The following is a 26962-nucleotide window of genomic DNA, read 5'->3' as shown; positions in this document are numbered from 1 at the left end:
TCAACATCCAGGACGTTATTTCGAGTATTAATTCTGATACCTTTGATTTCTCCTGGGACAAAAGCCTCCAGAGAAACGGAAATGGCTTGTCGATTAAGGCGGTAGAGGTTGTCAGTAGGTGTGTTCGGCACAAGAAGAATTGTGTGTGCCAATGGCCTTCGCTGTGGCATGACGGTAGACTTACTTGACGAAGACCGTCCGCTGGTGTTTCTTCCCTCGGTTTTCCGGTGTACTACTCTTTCGAAGCCTTCGTCATCTGACGCTTCGTCTCTTGAGCAGGAGTATAACACAGTGCTCTCGCTGTCAGCTTGACTAGGAGGGCAATTTCTCTTCCTCGGGCCGGTTCCTGTCGAAGCAGTCGCGTCGTGTCGGCATTCTGCCGATTCCACTTCCATTGCCGTGGCAATGGGGGCGGCGTCTCCTAGTAAAACATGGCAAAAAACCGAAAATACTGCAGCACGAAGGATCAGTGGTCTCTGATGATGATGATGATGATGATAGCCTCATATTATGGCTCGTACCCACACTGGGGGATTGGCCAAGAATTGCGTGCTGAAACGTTCACCTATTTTTTTGAAGTGCCACTTATTCGATGATAAAAAAATATATATATAACGAAAGAGAGATAAGAAAACATACAAAAACCAATAAAATACAAGACAAAAGTTAAAAATTTATTCGTTTTGTTGACGTTATGTAACTGCAAACGGCATCAAATACGTCCCTGTGGCTGAGCCCTATAACTGACGCACCGAAAGATAGTATGGTTTCTGGTGATAACATTAACCCTAATTTTGCGAACGGAAGTTCGAGATGTCTTTTCCTTAACAATTTGTATCGTCGACATGCCAAAAAATAATGATCTAGTGATTCTGTTTCTTGACAGTATGGACACAGAGGTGATAGCGTCAGACCAGTCCTGTGTAAATATAGGTTTAATGGAGGGACACGGCAGCGTAATCTCGTGACCGCTACTTCTGATTGTCTTGATGGACACCACTGGATTTTCCACGGAAATTTGAGGTGCTGATATTCTGTCCATGTTGTTATTGATTCACTGACATCTCTATGAATTGAATATTTTCTATATCTGATTGCTGTTATGTGGGCCACCAAAGGAAGAACCTGCATTATTGGTCCACTCAGGGATGCTCGCGCTAATGCATCTGCCATTTCATTTAAATGTAAGCCACAATGTCCAGGTACCCATAATAGTTTTAGAGAATTCAACTGCGGAGGAACTAATGTTAGAAACGTCTTTATTGGTGGCGAATTGGGTGAAGCCTTAAGCGAAGTACAGACCGAAAGGGAATCTGTTATTATAACCGCACTTATTGAGTTCGACGGTAGTTTCCGAAGCACTAATAGAATTGCTAAAAGCTCGGCTTCAAAAACAGGTGTGAAGTCTGGCAGTCTCAGGGAGAATGACCAGCCAAGCGGAAGCGAGAAGATGCCTACGCCCGCCTTTTCGTTGTTCACTGAAGCGTCCGTAGCTATTATGTTATTTGTTTGCACGTGTGCTAGGTAATCTTTCAACAGGTTATTTAAAAAAGTGGCTGATTGAAACTTAGAGTTTGGGGGGAAAATGTCATCAAAATCTATCTTAATATTCTGATGTGATTCGGTTGACGGAATTACCTCTCGAATGTTCACATTCAGGCTATCTAATTGTTTTTGAACAAATATGATCTGTGGAGTGTGAAATCGAGGCCAATGAGCAAGGAAGAAGGAATTTGGGTCATTAATGAATGCGTATTCAGATCGTCTAAGCGGCAAGCTGTAAAATTTCAGGAATGCTTGAACTGTTAAGATGCGGAATCTGCAGGGCAATGTTGGAAGGCGCGCTTCTTGGTAGATAACATTAATAGCCACAAACCTGGGGAGTCCCAGACACAGGCGTAGGGCCTCACGCTCCAAAAGAACCAGAGGCTTTATTTTATAAGCTGGGCCGCCTGAGAACAAGACACACCCAAATTCCAATATGGGGTGCACATACATTTTATAAATCATCAACAATGTATCCCTACGTAGTCCATATTTCCGGTTACTCATTCTGCGCAGAATACCTAAAGCATGTTGTGCCTTACCTGCTACACTCTCTATGTGTGGACTCCAGTTGAGTTTTCCATTATATGTGATTCCCAAATATTTTAGAGACTCAACCTGTGGAATGGGTTTTTGCTTATAAGTTATAGAAATTGAAACCGGATCTATGACCGAGAACACTAAAATGGCGCTTTTGCTTACGTTTAATGACATACAAATTGTCTGAAGCCATACTTCTAGCATGCTCATGTATCTTTGTAATTTTTGGTATAATGTGTTAATGTCTGTGTCGGCAGCAAAAAATGCAATGTCATCGGCATACACGTAAACGTGCACGTCCTGACAAGTGGGGATAGAGCTCATTAATATATTAAATAATAGTGGGGATAGGACAGATCCTTGGGGAACTCCGCGGGTTTGTCTGAATTTAGACGAAGAGCATCCGTCCTTGAAGCAATAAAATTCTCTTGATCGCAAAAATTCTGCCACCCACGCGGTTATATAATTGGGGAAATTACGACGCTGCAGAATATCAAGTAGAATTGAATGTTCGACGCTGTCATAAGCTTTAGCTATATCTAATTTCATCAAAGCAGAATATTCTCTCCTTTTCCGGGCAAGTTGGATGCGGCTCTCTAAATCAGCATGGGCACACCATATTGAGCAATTAGCTCTAAAGCCTATTTGATTTGGACTTAATATTAAATTATCCGTCATCCAGATAGTAATTCGGCAGTGTAATACCCTCTCTATGACTTTGACCATATTAGAAGTAAGAGAAATGGGTCTGATGTTTTCTATGTTGTACCCTAGTCCTTGTGTTTTAGGTATCGGGATTACTTTAGCTACTTTCCAATCGTTAGGTATCCAGGCTTTGTGTAAGGAATAGTTTATAACGTTTAGAAGGTCTCCAGGAGATAGATCAAATAAAATTTTTATCATGTGCACGGTAATTCCATCAGGACCAGGGGCTGACAAAGGTAAGTTTCGAATCACTTGGGATAATTCAGGCAATGTAACTTCAGTATACACTAAGGATGGGGCTACTTTTTGCAACTTGTACGACATCGATGACGTGAATCTACTCTCCAAGCCTTTAGCCAGGAGTTCAAGAGATTTTCTCATTTCATCGGGAGACAGATTGACATAATCAATATTAGCTGGCGATGGCAGAATTTTTCGATATCTCATATATCTAAACAACGATTTTTTGTTTTTAGATTTAGAAAGGAAATCATAGTGTTTCCTATCATAATCCTCTTTAGCTTTAGCAACTGTACGTTTAAAGACTGCAGCTTGAAACTTGTAATCAAACCTATTTTTGGGGCACTGGTTGTAGAGGAGCTGCTTCCAAGCCGCCTGTCGGCGTCGGTGGTCTCGCGTGCAGTCTGTATTCCACCAAGGGTTGTAAGATGTTTGCTTTGCAGATGTAACACTGAATTCAGCCTTTTTATATGTTCTTTTAATTACCGCACAAAGTTTCATAGCCTTGGTGTCTTCCTGCTCTTCAGAATGAGAAGCCAAATGTACCTTAAGATCGGATTTAAATTTAACATAATCTACAAATACGCGTACCTGGGAGCACGCTGGCATAATCGGGCAAGCGATTTCAACCATTATTGGAAAGTGGTCACTGTTGGTTGCACAGTCCAAGGCTGTCCAGGATGAGTTAGTGAAGGACGAACTTACAAAACTTAAATCCAATGCTGAGCGGGACTGTTTACAAATATATGTAGGAATTCTAGAGTTCAGACAACACAGATTATTATCTATTGTCCAATCCCACAAGCGTTTGCCACATTGGTCAGTTCGAAAGCCCCAGCACGTGTGATGGGAGTTGAAATCTCCAACCAGAATTTTATCCTTACACCATGAAGTCACTGCTGAATTCAAACATCGAGTGTTCTGTACACCCGCAGGAAAGTATGCGTTTACTAAGGAGAAAGGTAGACACCCTGGTATAGTTATATCTAATGCGAGAATTTCACTTTCGGGGGACATATGTTTATATGAAATCTTTGCTTTAAGGCTAATTCTGTTATTGATAAAGAAAGCTAAACCTCCGCCCTTCGATGGATGGTCCAGTCGGAAAGATCGATAGTTCGTCAACTGAAAACTTTGATGTACTGAAAGCCATGTTTCCTGCAAAGCAATGATATCCGGGGAGAATTTCGATGATATATACAATAAATCTGTTGCTGCTGAGTAAATTGATCGGCAATTCCAATGAATAATTTTGAGGAGACCTATGGTTGCGTAAGTATGGACTCAGTAACTGCCTTATCTAAAATGTTTTCCTTTAAAAAATCTTCCTTGGTAAGGCTGTCTTTCTGATACTTTTTTGTCTTTGCCTGAGTTAGAGTCGTAGCCTTTTTAGACAAAGGGGACCTACATCGTTTTAACGACCGAGGATCCATGTCCATTTCCTCTGCGCCCTCTGTATTATCGTTGGAGCCTGTACATTGGGTCTGGTTAACATCGACTGGTGGGATTACAATTTGAGCATCTTGCGACGAGTAATTGGCGGTTACTTCCTCGTTTGAAGTAGGTAGACACTCAGTAGTTCGCGAAGTTATACCAACTGCTGTTGTTGCTGCGAATATCTGCGCCATCTGGCTAGTGAGAATTTGTGTCAGGGACTCACAAAGGTTTCCAGCTAGGCGCTCCATAGATTTTTCCATTGCCCTTTCGATGGCATTAGCAATAGAAAATGAAAGAGCCGCATCCGTTGCTGTCACCTGGCGTGCTGTGACGCCGGCGTATCCCTGTGTCCTAGAATGAATTTCCGCTACGGCTTCTCTACGCGAACAACGTCTTCGTTCAATGATTTCCAGAATCTCAATCTCCCGTGCCTTTGCTGAGCAAGTAGAATAATATGCAGGGTGCGCGTCATTGCAAAGGCAGCACCTTTCTTCCTTGCTTTTGCATTCGCTTGCATTGTGTTCTTCACCACAAATTCGGCATCTGGAAGCAGATCTACATCCTTTTAACGTGTGTCCGTAGCGCCAGCATTTCACACATTGGAGGGGACGAGGGGACAGAGGTTCCACTCTGTAGATTAGAGGCCATGCCTTTATCTCTGAGGGTCGAAGTGTCCCTGCAAATGTGGCTATGATCGACTCAGTAGGGATCCTGTTTTTCTCGACCACACGTCCACACCGATAAACTGAAATTACACCCGCGGGTGAAAGCATCTCTAATACCTCTGTCGGTGTCATGTTCACGTCGACGCCGCGGACAAGCCCTTTCACACATGCCAAGTGGGGGGGAATAAATGCGCTCACCGGATTGGCGGCAAACAGCGAACACTTTAACAGGTCTTGTACACAGGACTGGTCTGCCGAAAAGCAGAGGACTCCACCTCTGCCAAACTGGCGGACCTCAGAGATGGTCTGGAAATGGGCCGTCGCCGAGCGCAATTCCACCTGAATCGCTTTCGGATTCTTCATCCGTATGACTCCGTTATTGGTTGGGACAAGAGCCACAGGAACTGATGAGATGCCGTTGCGTAGAAACAGATCCACAGGTAACTCCTGCGGAGGAATAGAAGCGGACCAGGGGGAGGCCCCTGGCCCTGGTGAAGAAAAGGACATCTGCGTGGTCTTATTAGCTAAATAATAATAGGACTAGCAAAACTGATGAGAAGCGATAAAAGAGAAAAAAAAACAGCTATGCAATTCTAGGCCAAGACCCTGCGAGGCAAGAGCAGTTCCACTCGGACGACGGAAGCAGCAGACTTGACGCTCTCTTCTTCTTGTTCTTCTTCTTCCTTGAGAGCCAAAGGAGAGAGAGAGAATGAAACCTTTATTTGAAGTCGTGACTTGTCAGTCGAGGTGGGAGGGTCCCAGTGGTCTCTACAAGAATCACTTCATCTTCGTCACTGTAGATGCGGGTCTGGGTATGTGCCACTTTTCAATGAAACTCTTTGAAATGAAACGCCGACAAGGAGCACTGCGTATGTGCCAGTCAGTCTGCGCTAGTTTTCAATGAACTGCTTCGATGTCAAGTTGGGTTAAGGTTATGTGACGGTACGTGTGTGCCACTCTGCAATAAAAAATAAAAAGATCCTGTAAGTTTTTTGATGCTGTGTGGCATCAAACCCACGTCATACGGTTTCCTCAAGGACAGTAACTCGACGCTTTAGCAGGCTGCGCCACAAATACACTAGGTATGTGATATTTTTCAAAGAACGCTTTTCACGCCAGCGTTTTACCGAGATGCGCCATGAATGCATTGGGTATACCTATGTGCCGCTCTTCAATGAACCCCTTGCTGCCAACTTGGGTCACTGTGCATGTTCAATGAGATTGCGGGAAGCGAGGGAACAATTATCAGCGTTCACACACACTGGCGCTCCACCCTTCTCGTCTAGGAGGCCACGCGCAGACTTCTTGTCAGCCCCACTAGATGGTGCAGCTTCTTGAGAAATACACCCGAAAGATGAGCCTGGCTGCCGCATGGCGCGTACCTCAGCGTTCCGACATATCGATCCACCAGCGCACCATGCATTTCAGACTCGTCGAGTCTTAAGAAAGCGCTAAAGAGAAGTGTCGTTGCAGTACACGCCTCATACATAACTCGTTTCGACAGTGGCAATATTCTGTGCCGCTATTTTGATTCAGTGCTAAGCGCATTACTGTCGACAGTCATTGTGAGCTGGGTTCAAACTAATCTTTGTTATATTTCTCAACATCGCAATGCTTTACAAATCTGATAAATATTTTTTTACGTTTATTATCCATTGATGGGTATTTACATTTCCAGCCTTGCTATATATATGGTCGGAGAAGTAAGAGAAGCACGAACGAAGTAGGTTCCCTTTTTCATTAGCCACAGCATAGACAAGAGGATAATGCGATTTGGTGTCTAACACTACGCAACAGGACGCGAAACAAATTCTAGCAATATCAGAGCAGGGAAGAGCGTTTGGTTACACTCTAATAGGTATAAACCAACTACCCAGCCACAAGTGGCAACAGGGGTGTCTATGGTTTTACGAGATGTGCATGCGCCTAAAAGCCTTGGCATGACCGTAAGGTATACCAGATGTTCCACAGAAATCACACATCAGATGGTGATTCTACCGGAGTTGCGTGATACTTGTCGCTAGACACTAATCGATAAGTGTCACTATCACGAATATAGTACGCGTCACTATTAATGTCGGTAGTGCTTTGTGTAGATTACTTGAAGGACAAAAATTGCCAAAGCTTAATTGCTGCCTCAAGCAGATCTACATGGCGGGACAAAAAAACACAACAGGGGTGATGGCAAAACGCTAGCACTATCCGTGAAATCATGGCTCATATCTTCGATAAGCCGTGCCTGATTCTAACTGGTGTTAGTCTGTAATTTTGCAAGTTTTTCTTTAGCGCTTCTGGAAGACGCCGCTCCTGTGACAGTGTAAATGGACGTGGAATCACCGGGGCCTCCGCTAATACCTTCCACGTCGACTGCAGTCACTCCAAGAAAGCGTTCTAGTCACCCTAGCAACGCCGACAGTGAGGAAACACTGCTATACTCTTCGGTCAGTGACGAAGGCTCTGTAGAAGGTGACTTTGTGCCCGTGACAAGGCATAAGAGGAAGAGAAGACTACTTATGTGTTCTCCTGCAGTAAGTAAGGATACTATGATTACGCCAGAGCCACTGGTTCACACTATTTTGTTTGTACCGGTGGATGCTGCTGATAGACTCAACCGGCTTAATCGTCAAGCCACGTCTGTGTCTCTTGAGGCCCTCGCCTCGGGACAAATCACAGACGTGAGGCTCAATGGTAGCAAGAATGTTCTAGCTATCGACGTTACGCAACGTAGTGCGCTGGATTTATTGAACAAAGTCAATGTATTGGGGGGCATCAATGTACGCTCTTACATACCAGACGGCAAGGACCCTACGGCAGGTGTTATTTACGATGCCGACACTTCGATCAGGCAAAGTGACTTTCCGATTCTCATCAAGCCGGTGACAGAAGGTCTTCTGACATTGCAAGCCCATCGCTTTGGTAATTCGCGATGCGTAAAACTTGTTTTCAAAGGAGACCTGCTCCTGTCACAAGTCAAAGTTGGTCATTTTCGACATGCAGTGCTGCCGTTTGTGCCAAGACCACTTCAGTGCCGGAACTGATGTAAGATGAGACACGTCAGCACTGTTTGTACAAATTCTTCTGTGTGCTCGCGATGCTCAGAGTCACGCGATACAGATGCCTGTCATGCAGAACATCGCATGTGCAGCAATTGCCACGGCCCTCACGATTCATCTTCAAAGGATTGTCAAACATGAAGAAGGAGATGCAAGTATTGAAGCAAATGGTCAGAGACGGTTCCACCCACAGAGAGGCTGCTTCCAAGGTACGACATCGGCGCTCTTGTCGCCGGACACCTTCTAGGAAACCTGTTGCCGATGCTTGGGATGCGCCTCTCCCACGGACGGTCCACCCACCAGCAACAAGCACCCTGAGAAGGACACAAGTATCATTGGTCCACCTGACGTGTGGCCAGCGCATCCGTCGATAAACCCACCAGCAGAGCCGCAAAATCGCTTTTTCAAGGACACTTCGGAACGAGTCTGTGGCAACAAGCAAGATAAGGAGGTCACAGCCATGGTAAAACCCTCATGAATACCATTCGCGTGCTCCTAACTAGCATCGCACTCTGGCTGCTCATAGTGCACTTCAATTATTGGGTGCTCTAAATCCGATGCTGTCAAGTCTGGAGAAGCACCATGGTTCTTCTTCTGTAGCCCTTCCGTAAAAAAGTCAAAGAAGCTTCGATTTTCCAGTGGAATGCCCGAGGCCCTAAACGCCACATTTCGGATATTCAGCTATTTGTATTTGAAAATGAGCTTCCGATTATCGTCATTTCCGAACCACGCTTTCACAATGCCATACGATAATCTAGCTACGAAGCTTTCAAGTCTGCTACTTGCAAGGACCACAGTAAAGTCATCGTTTATATCAGGTGCAAGCTTACTTATATTGAGCATCCAGTAACAACCGATGATAACAACCAATTCATGTGCCTGACATTAAAACGCAATAAGCTCAATTTCACGCTAGTAGGTGGTTATATTTCACCTTCAAGCCGCTTTGACAAGGCGAAATTAAGTGCTTTATTATCAGCGACACCTGGGCCGTGGATTATCAGCGGTGATTTCAACGCTCTTTGTACACTATAGGAGAAGATGGATCGTAAGGGAAGACGAGTTTTCTCCTTTGCGTCAGATAATGAACTGTATTGTGTGAACGAAGGCAGTCCTACGTTTTTACGGGAACTGACATATAGCAGCTGTCTCGACCTGACGTTTGTGTCACCTAGCCTATGTAACAAGGTACAGTGGTTTGCGGACAATGAAACTCATGGCGATGACCATATTCCCACCTATATAAAGATCAAGGGCCTAGGCAAGTAGCACATCGCCGTTTCTTCACACATCGACTGGTCAAAGTAAAGTACAGGTCACTTATAGAGATGCGGTGTAAGGAAAATGAAGAAGGGGCTCTTGAAAACGTAGAAGGCATAATCAAAGCTGCTACTCAAAAAGCTGCCACTAATTTCACACGTTTATCACAGTTTTGCGAATATGAAATGGAATTGACGTGACTCCGTGCAATCCGTCGTTGTGCCGAACGATAGTATAGGGGCACGAAATCAATCTACGTTTTGAGGGGGGCTAGCCGACTGCAGAAGAAGACTCAGCGTCGAATCAATGTACTCCAGTCTCTAAGATGGAAATTTTTATGTGAGTTGATTGATCAACACAAGCCTCTATCTCAAATATGGAGAATTGTCCGTGGCCTCCGAACATTGCCACAGCAACATCGCCCCTTCAAGTGCCTTGCTCTCCACCAAGGTCGTCGCAAAATCGAAGTAACAGAAGACTTCTGCGCGAGGGTGGCCGGTAAGGGGTCCGCGTTCACCGCGAGTAATCTTGGAAACGCAGCGATGCCACGGGATTCCCGGATGAACAATCTGTTCTCTGAATAGGAGCTTCAAGCAGCTTTGGCAGCTTCGGCAGTCAAAGCTGCCGAAGCTGCCAAAGCTTGGCGTGTTCTTCTAACCGTGTACAACGACTCGGGGTGCAACGGACTGGTTCCTCCTTCGTGGAATTCCAGCCACCTCGTTCCTCTTCTCAAATCAGGCAAATCTCCACTGGACCTGGCCCCCTATCACCTCATCACACTAGCCAGCTGCTTTGGAAAGGTGATGAAGAGAATGGTACTGACTCACCTAGTGTGGTATCTGGAGTATAACGAGATATACCCTGATGCTATGACCGGCTTTCGGTGTGGACGGTCCTCTATAGATAATGTGATTCACCTTGTCTCGTTTTTACAGCAACAAAAAGCCTGAAGAGATTATCTGCGGCGATGTTCTTGCACGTGAAAGGCGCATACGACAATCTATCGTATGAAGCTATTCTGGACGCCTTGGGGAACACTGGATTGGGGGGTCATGTCTACTAATAGATTTACAGTTATTTGAAGGGCACAAACTTCTTCGTAAAGACAGAAGATGGTACAACAACGCACCACTGTATCTGTCCCGGTTTGGTTCAAGGTGAAGTCCGGAGCCCCACTCTCTTTAACCTTGCGTTCATCGGCCTTGTTGATGTACTTCCATGGCACGTACATCTGTCAGTATATGCAGACAGCATCTGCATCTGGGCATCAGGGGTGACGCGTGCACAGGTACGTGCCAGGCTTGAGAGAGCAGCGACACCAACGTCAAACTACCTTCAAGGGCGGGGACTAGAGCTGTCATCTGAGAAGTGCCCCCTGGTTTCCTTCACGCGCAAGACGATGGGCCCATACGTCATTAAAATCAATGGACACGCTATTAGTTATGAGAAGAACCACCACATTCTTGAAGTAATAATAGACCGCGACTTGACCTGGAGCCCTCATATTACCTACATGAAAAGGGAACTCACCATGATCACCCATGTGCTGAGATTTCTCGCGGGAAAATCCTGGGGTGCATATGTACGAGCGATGCTTTAACTTTATACTGCACTTCTCTTCGGGTTGATACGCTAGAGCTTACCTGTGCTGGGCAGGACCCGCAGAACAAACGTACACGTCCTCCAGTCGGTACAAGCTGAAGCACTGAGAATATGCCTTGGCTTTCAGAAATGGGCATCTTTAGCAGTCACTGTGGTCATCGCGCGTGATCACCGAATCACAACATATATTCGCCTCAATGCCACGAAAATGCACATCAGGCATTCCGCGCGGATTCCGTGCCACCACCTCTCCTCACTTCCTGGTTCAAGGTGACTTTCTGTGTTGAGTGATATCACTGCTTCGCAACGTGCAGTGCTTCCCTCAAACTTCACACCTGGTGCAAGACTGCCATTGTGGTGCCTACATCCCCTCCAAGCTCTCCTAACCATTCCTGGAATTCAAAAGAAAACACAGTCGTCATTTTTAGGGCTACAAGAAGCCACACAACTGCGCCTGCATGAGAAGCACAAAGGGATGCCTTTACATATACACGGATGGTCCAGTTTCCTCTGCAAACTCTGCAGGAGCAGTGGTCATTCCCACAAAAGCCCGTCACCATAAAATTCAAGACATCGTATTTTGCATATCGACAGATGCAGAATTCGCCACCCTCCGCGCTGCTGTAGAGTTCGTAATTGAAGAGTCATCACAGGTATGGTAAATTTTCTCCGACTTCAAGGCCAATCCCCACTGCATTATGTCACCATTTCGTCATGGACCAAATGTGCGATTAGTAACTGACATAAGGCTTTTTCATCACGACGCAATAGAAAAAAACACAACATATCATATCATTGGATACCGGGTCATTGTGGTATCTACGCAAACGACCGTGCAGATGAGGCCGCCCGATCTGCTCATGATGGTCCTCACTGTGTAGCTACACCGTTATTGAGAACAGACGCGGCTACAGGGCTTCGTTCGCTTACTCGTGAAATTCCACTCGCACAGTTGAACTCGACAAAATTTACCAACGCTCGTCTCCACAACTTAGATCCGAATCTACGGCTCCGCCTTCCGTCAGGACTACCTAGAGCGGAGGAGACGCTTCTGTGCCACTTGTGGGTTGGCATGGACTTCACGAACGCATGCTCATTTCGGATAGAAATGGCCAACAGCACTACATGCGAGAACTATAGCTGCGAGGAAACAATCACCCACCTTCTCTGTGAGTTTCCCCGCTTCAGTGCGCCCAAGAAAGAACATTTGAGAGAGCTAGATTGCGTTGACAAATGCCCTTTGTGGGAGGAAAAGGTCCATGGAACACTGGCCGAGACCGTCCTCAGCATAGGAGGGCTTGAAAGCGTTGTTGCACATCCGGTCTTAGAGACATACTCTAAGCATTGCCGTATTCTCCTCTCTTTTATCTCTTTTATTCTTGCTCTTCACTTTTCTTTGTAATATCTCTTTTCTATTATCTTTTATTCTCCCTACCCCCTTTCCCCAGCACAGAGTAGCCAGCTGATCTGAGAACTGGCTAACCTCCCTGTCTTTCTGTCTATTTCTTCTTCTCCTCCTCCTCCGCGCCTGATTCTGCATGAAAGAACGAAAAAAAAAGACCGTTGGGTTTGCTTCTTGAACTGCATAAAATGGACAACGCCTTTTCTTCTGGCCCGTTGCATAGATAATTATGGTATTTAAGTCAGTTGGCGTAAGCAGGCCGGTTAAATTTCCTGCGCAGAAAAGATTATTTGCTCTAGCATACAGTGCCACTTTTGGTATGCGTTATTATAGTGGAAGTTTTATGTTTTCTTAAAGAAAAGCTATCGATAGGTACTTGTTTTTTAGGGTAGGCGTTGTAAGCAGAATATTCTGTACGAAGGTTGACATCTAAAAAAAATTCTTGTAGAACACCACAAAGGATTCTTCTCGTTTAAACCATGTCAACTCATACGTAGAGCTTACGAACAGGCTATTAGGGAACAAAACCACCTGTCTTTGTTCTAAGAATTTGAGACAACAAACACTGTTCGTTCCCTATTTGGCCCCATCATTTCTACTGGCGCTTTGCATCTGAACGCAAGTTTCTTCTCATGAATTTACGTAGCGAGCCGTGTGTTAAAGTTTCAGAAAATAGCGAAGATACAACCGTATGCTAGATAACATATTTAAAGACAGAACAACCTGAAATAAGCTTTCTTGTAGCTTTTCATGGCCTCAGCTCGTGACATCTACTTTCGTCTGCGAAGGCTTTCTAGAGCTCGCACTGTGCGGCAGATGAAGGTCTCGCAGCTAAAGCCACTTGCACCTGAAAGTGGGACAAGATACAGCTTCGTGCATGCGCGTAGCAGACCCTATTTTCATATGTAAGTAAAACGAAACAAAAGAAAAAAGAAAAGGTAAAATATCGCGACGAAGTTCACTTCTTGTTACCTGGAGCGCGCGATACATCCCCGTGCCAGACCCAAAAACCCATGGACCAGTAAAACAGAAGTAAACGGCGGTGCCCTCAGCGGCGTCTCTAGAAAGCGATGTGGTGGTTCAGCAGAAACAGCTGAATACAAAACACGCACGCCGCCACACAATTTCATACTTCGTTTCAGTAAGCGCACAGCGCCGCACTTCGCCAGCGGCACCCCAGCCTCAATAATACGGTGCAGGGCTCCAAAAAGCTAACAACATTCGAGAGTGTGCCCTTCTCGTTCTCGCCTTGGTACAGTCGCGCATTCTCACTGAACAGTTTCAGTTTATCACGCTGCATAATTATCACAGTCCACGTATATTATATTGTTTCACATTCACCGCGAGCGTACAATGTGAAGCTACGAAAGGTCACGTCAATTTCGAAACAAAATATTTAAAAATTATGGGGTTTTACGTGCCAAAGCCCCTTTCTGATTATGAGGCACGCCTTAGGGGAAGGCTCCGGAAATTTTTACCACATGGGGTTCTTTAACGTGCACCTAATTCTAACTACACAAAGTGGTTTTTAATTATTTGATGCTTTGACATTGAACTGCAGCCGGATTGTTCTGTACTCTTCTATTCTCGTGCCTACAGCGGTGCGTCCAGGTTGTGGATTCATATACCAGCTCGTCGGATTCGCAAAGTCACAATGGTAACCAGCACTTGCAACGTTCGTCTTTCTATCGTGTTGCAGCTACAGTGTTTTGAGAAATGCATATTTCGTTAGACCTGATGACCTAGTCTAGTCTGAATAAATTATAGCTCAAGCTTACTTCACCTCATGGCTGGGAACGCGTACTCAATATCCGAGGGGAAAAATTTTTACCGACTTTTTTTGTCGTTTTACCAAAAGCAGTCAACCTAATCATTTGAGCAGACATCTGTTATAACACGGTTAAATGTGTGTTCGCCCACATTAAATCTGAGCTGTTTTCAGAGCTGCAAGATCAATTATATGTTTTTTCAAACTGCAACCGCCACATTGCGTACCCTATCATTTGTTTAATAGAGTTTGTGGTTGGGTTAGACGGTTCGATGAATATGGGAAATCAGTTCCGCAGAACTGATTTGCCATATTCAGGCTCCCAGCGCCTAGAGTTGTCGATTTATTCGGCCTCACTCTGCAATCGGCTAGTATCCTGGTTAGCCCAAATGGTAGAGGCGCTGGTCCCGAGTTCGAGTCCCAGAACAGGACTAATTTTTCTTCACCTGCAAGGCTTTCTTTCTGAGAAACCCGCATGGGTTTCCTTTTTAGCTTCGTGCTGCAGTTCAGGTGAATGCCAATTTTTCCTTTTCAGAATTAAAACAGCACAATACGTTTTCTCCGTTTCAGTACTAAATCTCATATTGAGTGACTTTATACGATCCTCATATTTTACCAGCTCTTCCAAGGATATCATTGGCCTGGTCTTGATCGCTAAGTGCCCCGGTCTCCAATCGATGTTTCTTAACTGACAGAACTCCGCTATTTAGCATTTAACCATGTACGAAACTTCGCCTTCTCCCGCCTAGGAGACGAAGAATCTGATCTAGGTTATACCACATTCAGTCGCTATGAGGATTGGCAATTGCTGAGACATGGCCAAAATGTGATTGTATATACATGCATCGCTGCAGTGAACAAGTGCGCAGCTTCTGTTACAGTGCACAGAATCAGTGATAACTCGGTCGAAAATGCTGTTTTCCGGCGCCATTTTCTTCTTTCTTCTTGATTTTTTTTCTCACCTTTCCACATTAAGGCTTTATAGATTAGCAAATAAACTGTCGTGGCTACGGCGGGACTCATCTGTTAAGGTTATGCTCCTTATGGTGCCACGGGACAATTGCCTTGTCCCGAATCTCTCCGTGTTTCGTTTTGCATCTCGTACGAGTATTTGTGCGCGAGAGCACTGACTTGTGTGAATGACTGCGAAGACTCGCAGTTTTATGCTGTCTCTTGCGGCTTTTCCGTGCCTCTGCTACGCTGTTGAGACACTCACACGGTAGCGTAGACACAAGGTACCATTGCTGGTCCCTCTAATAATGAAAAAGGTGGGCGTATGAAACGACTCCTAGAAATGATATCTCGCTTTTGACCGGTATGCTGCTGTGGAAGAAAGGACAAATATATGCTCGCATACAGAATGAGCAGTGCATGAAAAGTTTAGATAAGGTCTAATGCTTTTCATTTTTCTTTTTTAGCCTTTCGGGGGGAACGCAAGAGTAAAAGATATTTATCGGCCTGCATGTTTTGCAAAAGAATGTTTTGCAGCAAGGGGATATATACATTTTACGAACTCGCTTTAGAACATCATGACCTGGCCATTGAATGTATAGTGATCGGTAAAATGGAGGCGGAAAAAGCATGGACAATAGATCTTTGTATAACGTTTTACGCGACACAGAGTACAAGTATTCAGGGGAAAACCGAACTGTCAGGAAACGAACCGCCAAGTAAACTTCTTGCATGAACCCCCACAAGCATAAACGCGAAGAAAAATTCGAAGAAACGATTAAATCAGGTAAAGCATTAACAAGTGTGACTTGCATGAATGACCGAATTATAGGATGTGATGTATCGCGAAAAAAGAAGAAACGAGACACTATTTGCCGCACATAAAGATGTACTAAACCCAGTCCACCTTCACTAACGGGCCTGAAAATATTGTCTCGCCTCATGGGCTCAAAAGTGGAAGACCATACGAAGGTCGCAAAGATTCGGTGAAAGCGTTGGATGTAGAGCCTGGCACAATGTATAACTTGCAATACATAGTAAATTTTTGTTGCCAAGAACTTATTGCAGGCCTCGGCTTTCCCAAAAATAGAAAGTCGATGTGGGATGAATGTCTGGGCGTAACCTTGCAGTGCAGAAACCTGTTCTTTCCAATAGTGTGCGCTTAATTTATATGCGTCTAGCGGCACGCCGAGATACTTTGGCGGGACACCGGTCCAATTAACGCCTGCAAACTGTTCTGGTGTATAGCACCATGCGCCAAACCATAAGCCTAAGCTTTTTGCGGAGTTCATTCGTGCTCCTGATACGCTGCCAAATTCCTCTATTGTTGATACTACCTTTTCAACACTGGACTTATCCGTGCAGAAGAACGCTAAATCATCTGCATAAGCTAAGACCTTTACTTCATTACCCAGTATATTGAAGCCATGGATGTCACTCGACTGAATTACGCTTAAGCATAGCGGTTCCAGATAAAGGGCGAATAGTAATGGGGACATAGGGCATCCTTGTTTTACCGAAGAGCAAATGGAAACTGGTTTAGAGAGTTCGCCATTAATAACTCAACGAGTGGTACAACATGTATAGCATAGCCTAACGCCTTTAAGCACAACGGAGCCAACATTGGCATGCTCCAGAAGTGTAAATAGATAGGAGTGACTGACACGGTCAAAAGCTTTAGCAAGGTCTACCTGGAGCATTGCAAGCTGTTCAGTGGAACCGTAACAATACTGAAGGAGTGTACGGGCGATATGTATGTTGGTTTGAATGGATCTGCCCCTAATTCCACACGTCTGATGGGAACCAATGAGAATTGACATCGCAAATTGCAATCTATTCGATAAAATTTTTGCAAAAATTTTATAATCTACGTTTGACAATGTGATTGGCCTGTAGCTTTCAACAGAACGCAGTTTCTCCTTATCTGAACTTTTTGGAATTAAAACTGTGTGGGTTTTGCAAAAAGATTGCGGAAGGGCGTCTACCTCTAAGCTTGTAATAAAAATGTCCAATAATATGGGACTGATAACTGATTTGAAAGCTTTGTAAAATTCACAGGAAAGTCCATCAGGGCCGGGTGTTTTCGACAGAGGCAGCTGATCAATAGCTAGCTCAATTTCTTGTATCGTAAGGGTATCACTAATGCATGTACAGTCAACATCCTGTAAAGGTTTTACAAGAGACACAAAACGCTCTAAAACTTTTGCATCGTGATCATCGGGCCGAGCACTAAACAACACACTGTAGTAAGTTTCGAACTTAGAAATTATGTCATTCGTATTTGTTAAAAGAGTACCTTCGGAGTATATTTCCGGAATTACTTTGGAAACAGCGTGACGTCGCTCGTCAAGTAAAGCTTGGCGTGTTGGTTGCTCAGACTGCAGAGCACGCCTATTTCGAGATCGAACTCGCGCACCTCTGTAACGCAGTGCATCATACTTTTGCAGCTCACATTTAAGATTTTCTATGTCAACAATGTAAGTGCCTGGCATTTCGCATTCCATCTGGTAAAGGTTGTGTAGGCTCTTAAGAAGTATTGTTTCTTCATTCTTTCTATAGAATGCTTTCAGCGATCCAATTTCTATAGCCACTGTACGAACCTCTTGTTTAAAGAGTTCCCAAGCTGCAAATAACGGCAAGTCAGTAGAAAGAGAATTTTTTAGGGTCATGCGTACGCGATTAATAAAATCCTGATCATTTAGGAGCTCAGAGTTAAGCTTCCAGAGTGCCCACTGTGGTCGGAAATTGGTTACAGATTTCTCACCAATCTTTGCGATAACCATGCAATGATCCGAGAACGAAACTGGGATAGTAGTGCAGGACAGTTCCCGGGAGAGGAGTGATGAAGAAACATAAATCCGATCAAGGCGGGCATAAGAGTGACCTTGAATTCGTGTATAAGAGCGAGCTCCCTGTCCCGACACTCCTATATCAACGAGCCCTGCATTTTCTATTATGTTAGACAAAACTTCACCACTCCTGTCCCGCTGAGTGTTAATGCCGCTTCGATCGCACGGATCACATACACAATTGAAATCGCCCATTAACACAATGCAACGATCACAGTCCATTAGACTACGCACAGTATCAAATAAGACAATTCGTTTTGCAGCGTCATTAAATGCATAGACGTTGACTAATCGCCATGGTACACCCTGCAACACAAAATCACAGCATATATATCGGCCTTCAGTGTCTACATGGTAACTAAGTGCTGAACAAAGTAGGCTCTTTTTCAGAAACAGGAAACAGCCCGCGGATAAACCAAGAGCGTGTGAAACGCAGACGTTATATTCAGACAGAAAAGGTCGCAAAGCCCTTTCTGTCTCGTCATCACTCTCAATCTTCGTCTCCTGCACGGCGACGAAGTCGAGCCGCTTCCTAGACAAAAGCCGGCGAAGCTGCGCCTGTTTCTGCAAAGACCTAAGGCCTCTCACGTTCAAAGTTGCGAAGAGAAGTTGCTGGGATAGGGCCATGGTGAATACCAACTATTTAGACTTAATTCTCTATGCGGTCGGTCCTAGAGGGTAACGGTGAGGCTCCCTCCGAACCCTCACCAGGCCTCCTGGACCTTGATCGCCGGCACTGTCCTGAGTGTGTCGATGTTTTGCGGCGACGTGCTTTCCTTGTGGTACTGGTCGTCTCGCTGTCCGTGCTTGATTCTGATCTGTTCGTCGCACGGCGCTTCGGAATTGACGTATCCGCGCTACTTCGTCTGTCTTCTGACAGCATAGCGCACGTGTTGACGTGCTTCGGTGTAGCAGATGAGTCATCAGCGGCTGTCTCATTCGCTGGCTGGGCGGAAAATGTCTGCGTGGTAGCGGGCACTTCTTTCTCTTCGCTACTTTCCTTTTCCACGGGCGGTTCTGCGATGTCATTGTCTTCAACATGTAGAGGGGCTTTACTGGCACAGCTGGTATTCGCGGAAGAGGGAACGCCTCCCGTTGCGTCGAGAACCTCAGTAACATCCATTATGTGTTCCTGCAGGCTTTCTTCTGGAGGCCTTGTCTTGTGTCGTAGCTTGTCGGCGTATGTCACAACACATTCTTCATCTGTGTGGCCAAAGCGTCGGCAGGCTTCACAACGTGGGGTTCTGCAGTTTCGACGAATGTGCCCAACCTTGTTACAGCGGAGACAAAGTGGGGGCCGGCCTGGAATCAATACAAGGCTCTGCACTCCACAAACGTGTAGCAGATGTGGAACGTCGCCCACGCCGACTCCATCGGCAAGAGTCAACACCACGTCACGATTTAGGGTACGCATTTGCTCCATTTCCGATACTCTCCAGCTTTCTGCTGATATGGACTTCACTTTCCCGTAAGCCTGGAGCGCATCGCGAATGTAATCGTCTGCCAAACGCTGAGGAAGCCATAAAAGCTTCATTTTCACTTCTGTGGGCTCGGGGTCAATAACGAGGCAGCGTCTACCTTTTACGGATAATTCTCCGCACGTGACTAGCTTTGATTTTGTAATTGATGATTTGCACGTCACCATCCACACGTGTGACATCTGAAATTGACCGATGGAACTTATTTCCTTCAGGTCAATAACGTTCCGAAGGGCGTCTCTGAAGTCTTGGGCTCTGTACGGTCGCCCACTTAAGTCAGCATGCAGGAAAACGGAGTCCACACCCAGCTTACCGGTAGGAAGACGAGGTATCACAACACGGTAGTCATTGATGCTGGCTGAAGCCTGAGCAGCACCTCGGCCAGGGGCCGATAAATCCTTTGGAGCGGAGAACATGAAAAAAGCGACCGTTCGGAACGCCGTCTTCTTCTTCCTCCTGACACCCCTGACATGCTTTTGGAGTGTACGTTTTGGCCATGTGAACAGTACGACGTGCTGATGTCCTGATGTTTACATTTGCATTTTGAGAGCCAAGATCCGCTATAATTCCACCGCGTCAAGTGGCGCATCTCTAGAAGAGCAAGAGTGTTCGTACCATCGACAGGTACATCTTGCAGTGCTAGAACATCGATTTTGATGTACGATATCCTTATTAAATAAGAAATTCAGAAATAGACAACGTTGACTTTTAGGGTTATTACTGCTAGTTTCGACAGTTGTCTCTCGTTCTTTACACTTTTGAGCGCGCATATAATTCGTGTGTTCAATGCAAAATAGGTACATGAACATTCGTGGATGAGAGTTCTTTCTGACAGCATACTGGCTTCTCACGGCAGCACAGTACCAGATTAATGAGACCCGAGCGAGACAGCTTTTCACGCAAACTTTGTGGAACAACCCAAATCTTCTTTTCCGCTTCGCATAGGCTTGTGAAATATTCCTGGGAAATTAACTAATGTGTCAGTGTAACAGCACATGTAACTCCACAGGCCTGTGTGCCACATCTTACCAAAAAAAAAACGGATACGCAGCCATTCCCGCAGATGGTATGATTTCGATCAGCGGCCGATTTTGAGGAGGCCGGTAGGGCGTTGCTGGTGCCGCGTCGTCACGGCACAATTATAACTATTCGCCACGTCGACTTTAATACCGGTGTCGGTGCCATCAACATTGCCGGCTTCAGAGAAGCGCGATTGAATACCGCGCAAGAGAAAAGTACAGTGTACACCACCGATGCGAAAACATACAATTTTAAAAAACCGCGACGGAAAGCGCTTCTGTTGCGACTTCGGAACTCTTGGCCGTCGCAATCGAATGTTTCTGCTGCGACGTCGGAATTGGTGTCGTAACGTCGGAGTCGCTGTCTGGATATAAAGCTGTTGTTCCGACTTCAGAACTCTTGTTGTCGCGACAGAATGCTTCTGTTACGAAATCAGAATTTCTGTCGTAATGTCAGAAATGTCTCGCAATTAAGAAATGTCAACAACTTCTGTCGTACAACAGAATTTCTGTAGTTGCGACAGGAATTCCTTTTGTCTTTTTCAACAAGGCACTACAGAAGCTTGTCACATCACACAATTTCAGTGCACTTCTGTTGTCATCATTGGGTAGATGTTGCGGCGATAGGTTTCCGTTGTGGAACAGTTCTCTGTAGTACAACAGAAGTTTGTCCATTACTTCAGGAACACTTCTGTTATGACAACTGGGGGCCTGTTGCAATGATAGGCTTCTGTCGTACAACAACATTTTTCTGTAGTACAACAGAAGTTGGTCGCATTACTTCAGGAACACTTCTGTTGTGACAACTGGGGGCCTGTTGCCACAATAGGTTTCTGTAGTATTTCAACAGCTCTCTGTAGCACTACAGAAGTTTTTCGGGTTACTTCAGGAACATTTCTGTTGGGACAACAGGGTGCCTGTAGTGATGACAATTTTCTCTGTAGTACTACAAAAATCTGTTGTAGAGCTTCAGCTTTCTGTTGTAACAACAGACATACGACAGACTGTACTTCTGTAGTAGCAACAACAAATGTCTGTTGTACATCAGAAAAGTCTGTCGCTCCATCAGGAATCTGTAGTTACTACAGAAAAATCCTGTTGTACGACAGAAATTTCTGTAGTACTACAAAAATCTGTTGTAGAGCTTCAGCTTTCTGTTGTAACAACAGACATACGACAGACTGTACTTCTGTAGTAGCAACAACAAATGTCTGTTGTACATCAGAAAAGTCTGTCGCTCCATCAGGAATCTGTAGTTACTACAGAAAAATCCTGTTGTACAACAGAAATTTCTGTAGTACTGAACACAACCTCTGTTGTCATTTTCAACTGGGAAGTCAGAACCTTTTTAAAGATAATAGTTACCTCTCCCCAACTAACAAACTGAAGAGGACTTAGGCATCTCCTTTCAGAGTTACGACTTGCCGCCCCTATGCTTCCCACTAAAATAGTGAGTGAATGGCAACAATAGCAGTGACTAAGGCGGAATAAGACTTTGCACTAACATGGTGCATGTCAGTTTTTCAATTCGGCCTGGAAGAGAGAGACAAACGAAACAATAAAAGCAATACTAGAGTTTATTAGAGTCATAACTTGGAACGCTGCGCCTGTGGAAAAAAAAAAGTAACGAGAAACATGGATCTCGCATATAAACGCTTCCTCTTGACTAGTCAAATGTAATAAGTATTCGTTAATAAATTAAGACTCCTTCATGTAAACAATGTTCTTAGTCAATGAGCAAATATGTGCGTTTGTTTTGTATACGTATTTCGTGTACAAGCCAGGCACTAGCCATAAAGGCTATCTCTCCAACTATTTTGTAGACATTGCTTGAATTGTTTAAATAATGTTCATTTTCGATTAATTAATTAATTAATTAATTAATTAATTTATTGAAGGCAAGAGGGTTAATCAAATTCTTCAGTCCGGTATGCTACCCTACACAGGAGTAAGGGGGTAACGCGAGGTAGGAAAATAAGCGGGAAGTACAGGTGGAGTCAAGAGACACGGACGAATGATCATGGCCGGTCACTATCATCGCACACTATCAAAACATAGAATCATGAGTAGCATAATGAACACCAATTCAGGCTAAAACCGTTAATGTCTGCTGTCCTCGAAAGCTGTAGCAGTGCCTTCGTCATCCATTGGAGCGATAACTTATGAGGTGCGGCATTCCAAAATAGTGCGGTCTGGTAATGGTATGGGATCAAAGCGAGCTAACGCAGTTGCAAGCGATTGTCTCTGCGCAGGAAGACCGATCGAGGATACGTCGAGAGAAATCCCACGGTTTTCTAACAGGGTTAATACCAATCTTTCAGCGCGTCGCCGACGTTCACCCAAATTGAGTGAGAGCAATTTATCAACCCAATAGTTCAGCACACAGCAAGAAATAGGGCTCATCAACACTACCTATAACAAAAGCGTTAATTTTTACCATGATACTCACGGTTGCTTGATCAATATTACACAGCAGCTACCGATATAACGGAGAGTAATTAGAATAAATGCACTGCTGTTCGAAAAGCGGCCAACTGTAGCAATCGAGCAAACAGTATATAAGTGTAAGTTTGCAACTTTACTGGCTTGTGATTATGTTATATCTCGTACTTCATTATGTTGTTCATACTTGCGTAATTGAAGATTGCCTCGCGGAAATTAGAGAAAAGGTATTTATGGGCTTGAATGTCTCAAAGCAACCACACGGGCTATAAGAGGTCGCGAAGGAGGGCTTCGGAATAACTTAAACCACAAAGGGTTCTTTACCGCGCACACAAAGCACGGCGCACAAGCGTATCTGCATCTCACCATGCACCATCCCAATGCAGCCGCCGTGGTCAGCAAGCGAACTCACAACCTTTTGCTCTGCAACTGATTGCCATAGCCACGCGGCTAGCATGGCGATTGGAAATAAACGAAGATGTACTTGCAAAAATAGAACAGACAGAAGAAAAATAGAACAATTCAATGTTTCACATTGAACTGTTGAACATCGAACTGAAATTGAAGCGGCGTGGATTGCGTGGACCCACACGTGACAATATATTGAGAAATACCTAATGTGCAGCGAACCAACTCGAACGACTGCTGGTTAGGCCATAACTGTACCGAGTGTTTGCTCTGCGAAAGTTAATAAATCGCACGGACAAAGCGAACAGCAATGATATAGGCCCGATCAGCGTAAACCTGACAATTGTTTACAGTTGTTATAATTTGTTTTTGCCCTTATTGTGAGCGCTACATTACTTTCTTTTAGCCTCGTCCGGCACGCGCTATAAACGCTCGCTCCGCGAATATCCTCGACATTTATCACTAATGAACCCATTTATTCTAGAATCACGATTCTTTAAGAAACGAGGTAAAGCTCGCAGTGTCTGCAAATCACATCTTGAAAAACTAAACACTGGATAGCGAAAATAATCTTGCAGCGCACTCCCTATTCCAGGCGTCCTTTGTGTAGCCCTCTCTTCTACGTCATTAAATTGCGCCAGCATATTCACATGGTGTGAAAACCGCACGCCGTTTATGTTGCGAAATGGCCCACCTGTTTCGGGCTCCTCAGCGACATGGAAATTTGTGAGTGCCAGACAGAGAATCGCCTACAATGGGCTGCGACTACACCACGGGTGACTATAATTATACCTGAACCAAACGAATACTGCGAGGTAATGGTTTATTCACTCGTGCAGCGTATAAAAGGGTCTCAACAAGTACACTAAGCACTGACCAATCACTACGTGTCACTGGCATCCCACGGAAGCATTACAGAAACTCAGGAAGCTAAAGAAAAAAATTGTACACGGGTCTAAATATAATTGGATCGGATAGTCTAGGTTGTTTCGTAACTTGAATACGAGATGGGAGGAGGGACTAAAGAATGGTTTATTGCTAGCTGCAGATGTGTCTGACGCTGCATGTATAGTGCAGATAGTCGCTGCACCCCAGCGTCACTTATCAAATGTGGCAGAGTCTGAAACCCGTCACAATACACATACAAGACTGCAGCTGATAGGATTGTATTTAACAGGGCGCAAAGATGGGGAGATGGGGTAGCACGCAGGACCACTGTACTCCTGTCTTTTGCACATGCACAAGCCACAAGACGGAAAGCATAGAGCCGCCCTGCGGCATCTTTGACACTCGGTGAGGAATAAGGTGGGCGAGAATTACATTGTTTCTTAAACGCACGTGCTATTAATTGGTAGCCCGTTCTAGGCACAAAGGTTGCATCGCATTAGGTGAGCGCTACTAGGACTGAATGAGCCCCAGCTACAAATACGTAGTTGATGATAGTCTGCTTCCACTACGCTATTAAGCACAAGAAGGGCAGGAGGGGAGGGGGGTGGTCATAGGTGCATTACTTGGCTAACAATCAATGTCAGCAGTTGCAGTGCCTAACAACTATTCGGTATTTGGCACCCCGTGTGACACAATGAACTGAGGTCGCTATATTAATGCATATCCTTAGATTCATGGGACCTCGCTGCTCCCAGTCCTATAATAGTGTGGATAACTTCTTCACTTGCACAATTTTTTACGCTCGTCTTTTACTGCTTGGGAAAACAATTTTGACATTTCTGTGTTTCCAAATGGATGCACCATCGCGCACGAAGTCCAGGTGTATTGGATGCGTACATTCCAACGCGTCATGATTGTAGCTCCTCTATCCATCTAACCCAAATCTCATTGTCTTAGACGTCCAAACTAACGAACTAGATCATTTCGTGGAGCCAGTAACTACATTTCTTCCCTTGCACAGCGAATACACTATCATAGTCAGTAAACATATAGCCGCTGTGCATAATTTCGTCTTTTTCAATTCTGTGAACCTCTGATTTACGTTCTTAGCAACTGCGCGTAGGATGAAATCATGCGTACACTCATTCTGTATTTAGGACAATTTTTTTACATTCTTTTATTCATTCAATACACCACGGGTCTTGCAGTTTTGCTCTTCCATTGTCGTGGGTACATTCGGACATTAATGACGTTAAAGCTAATCGAAGTGTAAGCCGCCTCGGAGCGACTTCTCCTGCTTTCTGCCACTGAAGCCCTCTCTCGCTCTCTTAACCGCCTAGATATTGCCGAGACCCAAGCAAGGGTTCAGCAGGTTCAAGCACATACAGTTTACAGGTCACCTCAGGGAAGCTAAGAGCGCTCGGGCCCGAGCTATCATACTATTGTGAGCATTGCATCTGCCGTCTGTCGGCTCATCGGATGACAGACGGATGGCTGTAGATTGACGAGCATATGCGGCCCCAGAGGAGAGAATCTGTATTTTTACTGAAGAAATAATGAATAACTGGCTGGATCAGTGAAAAGAAGTGCCTGCAACAGCACCGATTTTCATTGTCGGCGGAATCTGGTACTGCTTGGACCACACTAAACAGTACGAAATGTATTATAATTAGTAGTTGACGTCCGATGAAGCATATGTTAGTGACACCAGTAGAATAACAACTCGAAATCAGATATGTTGACCATGCAGTAGCTTCCGAAAGCGCAAACCTAAGCTGCAGGCAAAATAAACTGGCATCGAAAATAACGTATACATTTAAAACTCACCACCGGCAGAGAGAGAGAGAAAGAAAAATGTCACCGATGATTACGATACTCTCTATAATGCGAAATTTGAGTGCAGCTTTTTACATGCTTTCATTACGTGATATATTGGCTGGCGTGGACAATCGTGTTCTGGTGCGGCACGTTGAGAACGGAGCGAAGTGTGTCGCCACTGCCTTACTAATCTGCAGATCGCGAGAGCCAGCGTGTGGTACCAGCGCGTGGGTGACGCGTGGGCGCGATTCACAGAAGCCGCCGCCGACAAACCTTCCAGACGACGCGTGCTGCTCTACTTGTGTTCCAATTCTGGCCAGCATCGGAGAGAGTCTATGTAGACAGCTAATGAGACGGCCGAGAGAGCTTCAAGGACACATAATGGAACGCGCTTCGAAGCGTCTGAAAGACGTTTGGAAGACGTTTCTGCGACGTGACGCCAACTCGCGGCAACAAGAAAAAGTTTAGAAAAGCACACGCTATTTCTTTGCGCCTGCGAGCTTATAAAAAACTCGAGGTAGCTTACATTAAGGGCATAGGATAGCGTGTCTACGTTTTCTTGTGCGCTGACAAGCTTCCTGTCAGCGTTCCAAGCACCGTGCTCAGCCGCCATATTGTTTGTACAGCAAAGTAGCTTGCATTATTTTTTATTTTGATGCTGTCTTCACGAAGCTGTCTGCTTTGACGTCTTCGCGAGAATTTTAGCGAGGCTTAAGAGGGCCCCTGTACGCTTAGCCGACTACGGCGAGTATCGGAACACAGCCTCTGGCACCATCACGTAGCCACAGTCGCCGCACTACGCTTTTCTTCTCATGCTTTAGCCATACCCTCCTTCTCTTTCCGCCTCATGCTTCCGCTGTACCTTCCTCTCCGCTTTCTTTCTCGCGCCTCC

The 26962-nt window shown here is 45.1% G+C and overlaps 2 protein-coding genes across 9 annotated transcripts in view; one reads left to right on the top strand and one right to left on the bottom strand.

Moving 5' to 3' along the window:
- The window catches only part of LOC135909324 (lachesin-like), a 441203-nt gene that overhangs the window by 354384 nt on the left and 59857 nt on the right, over positions 1-26962 (top strand). The gene's annotated exons all lie outside the window — the stretch shown is intronic.
- LOC139054550 (uncharacterized) lies at positions 17249-19913 on the bottom strand. The gene has a single exon (XM_070531664.1). It carries the CDS (start codon positions 19909-19911, stop codon positions 18667-18669), a length of 1245 nt encoding a protein of 414 aa, XP_070387765.1. The 5' UTR covers positions 19912-19913; the 3' UTR covers positions 17249-18666.

The sequence above is a fragment of the Dermacentor albipictus genome, chromosome 1, assembly GCF_038994185.2.
Source record: "Dermacentor albipictus isolate Rhodes 1998 colony chromosome 1, USDA_Dalb.pri_finalv2, whole genome shotgun sequence".
Classification (NCBI taxonomy): Eukaryota; Metazoa; Arthropoda; class Arachnida; order Ixodida; family Ixodidae; genus Dermacentor; species Dermacentor albipictus.
Note: the sequence above shows the minus strand (reverse complement) of the source record. Positions and strands in the feature narration are given on the sequence as shown.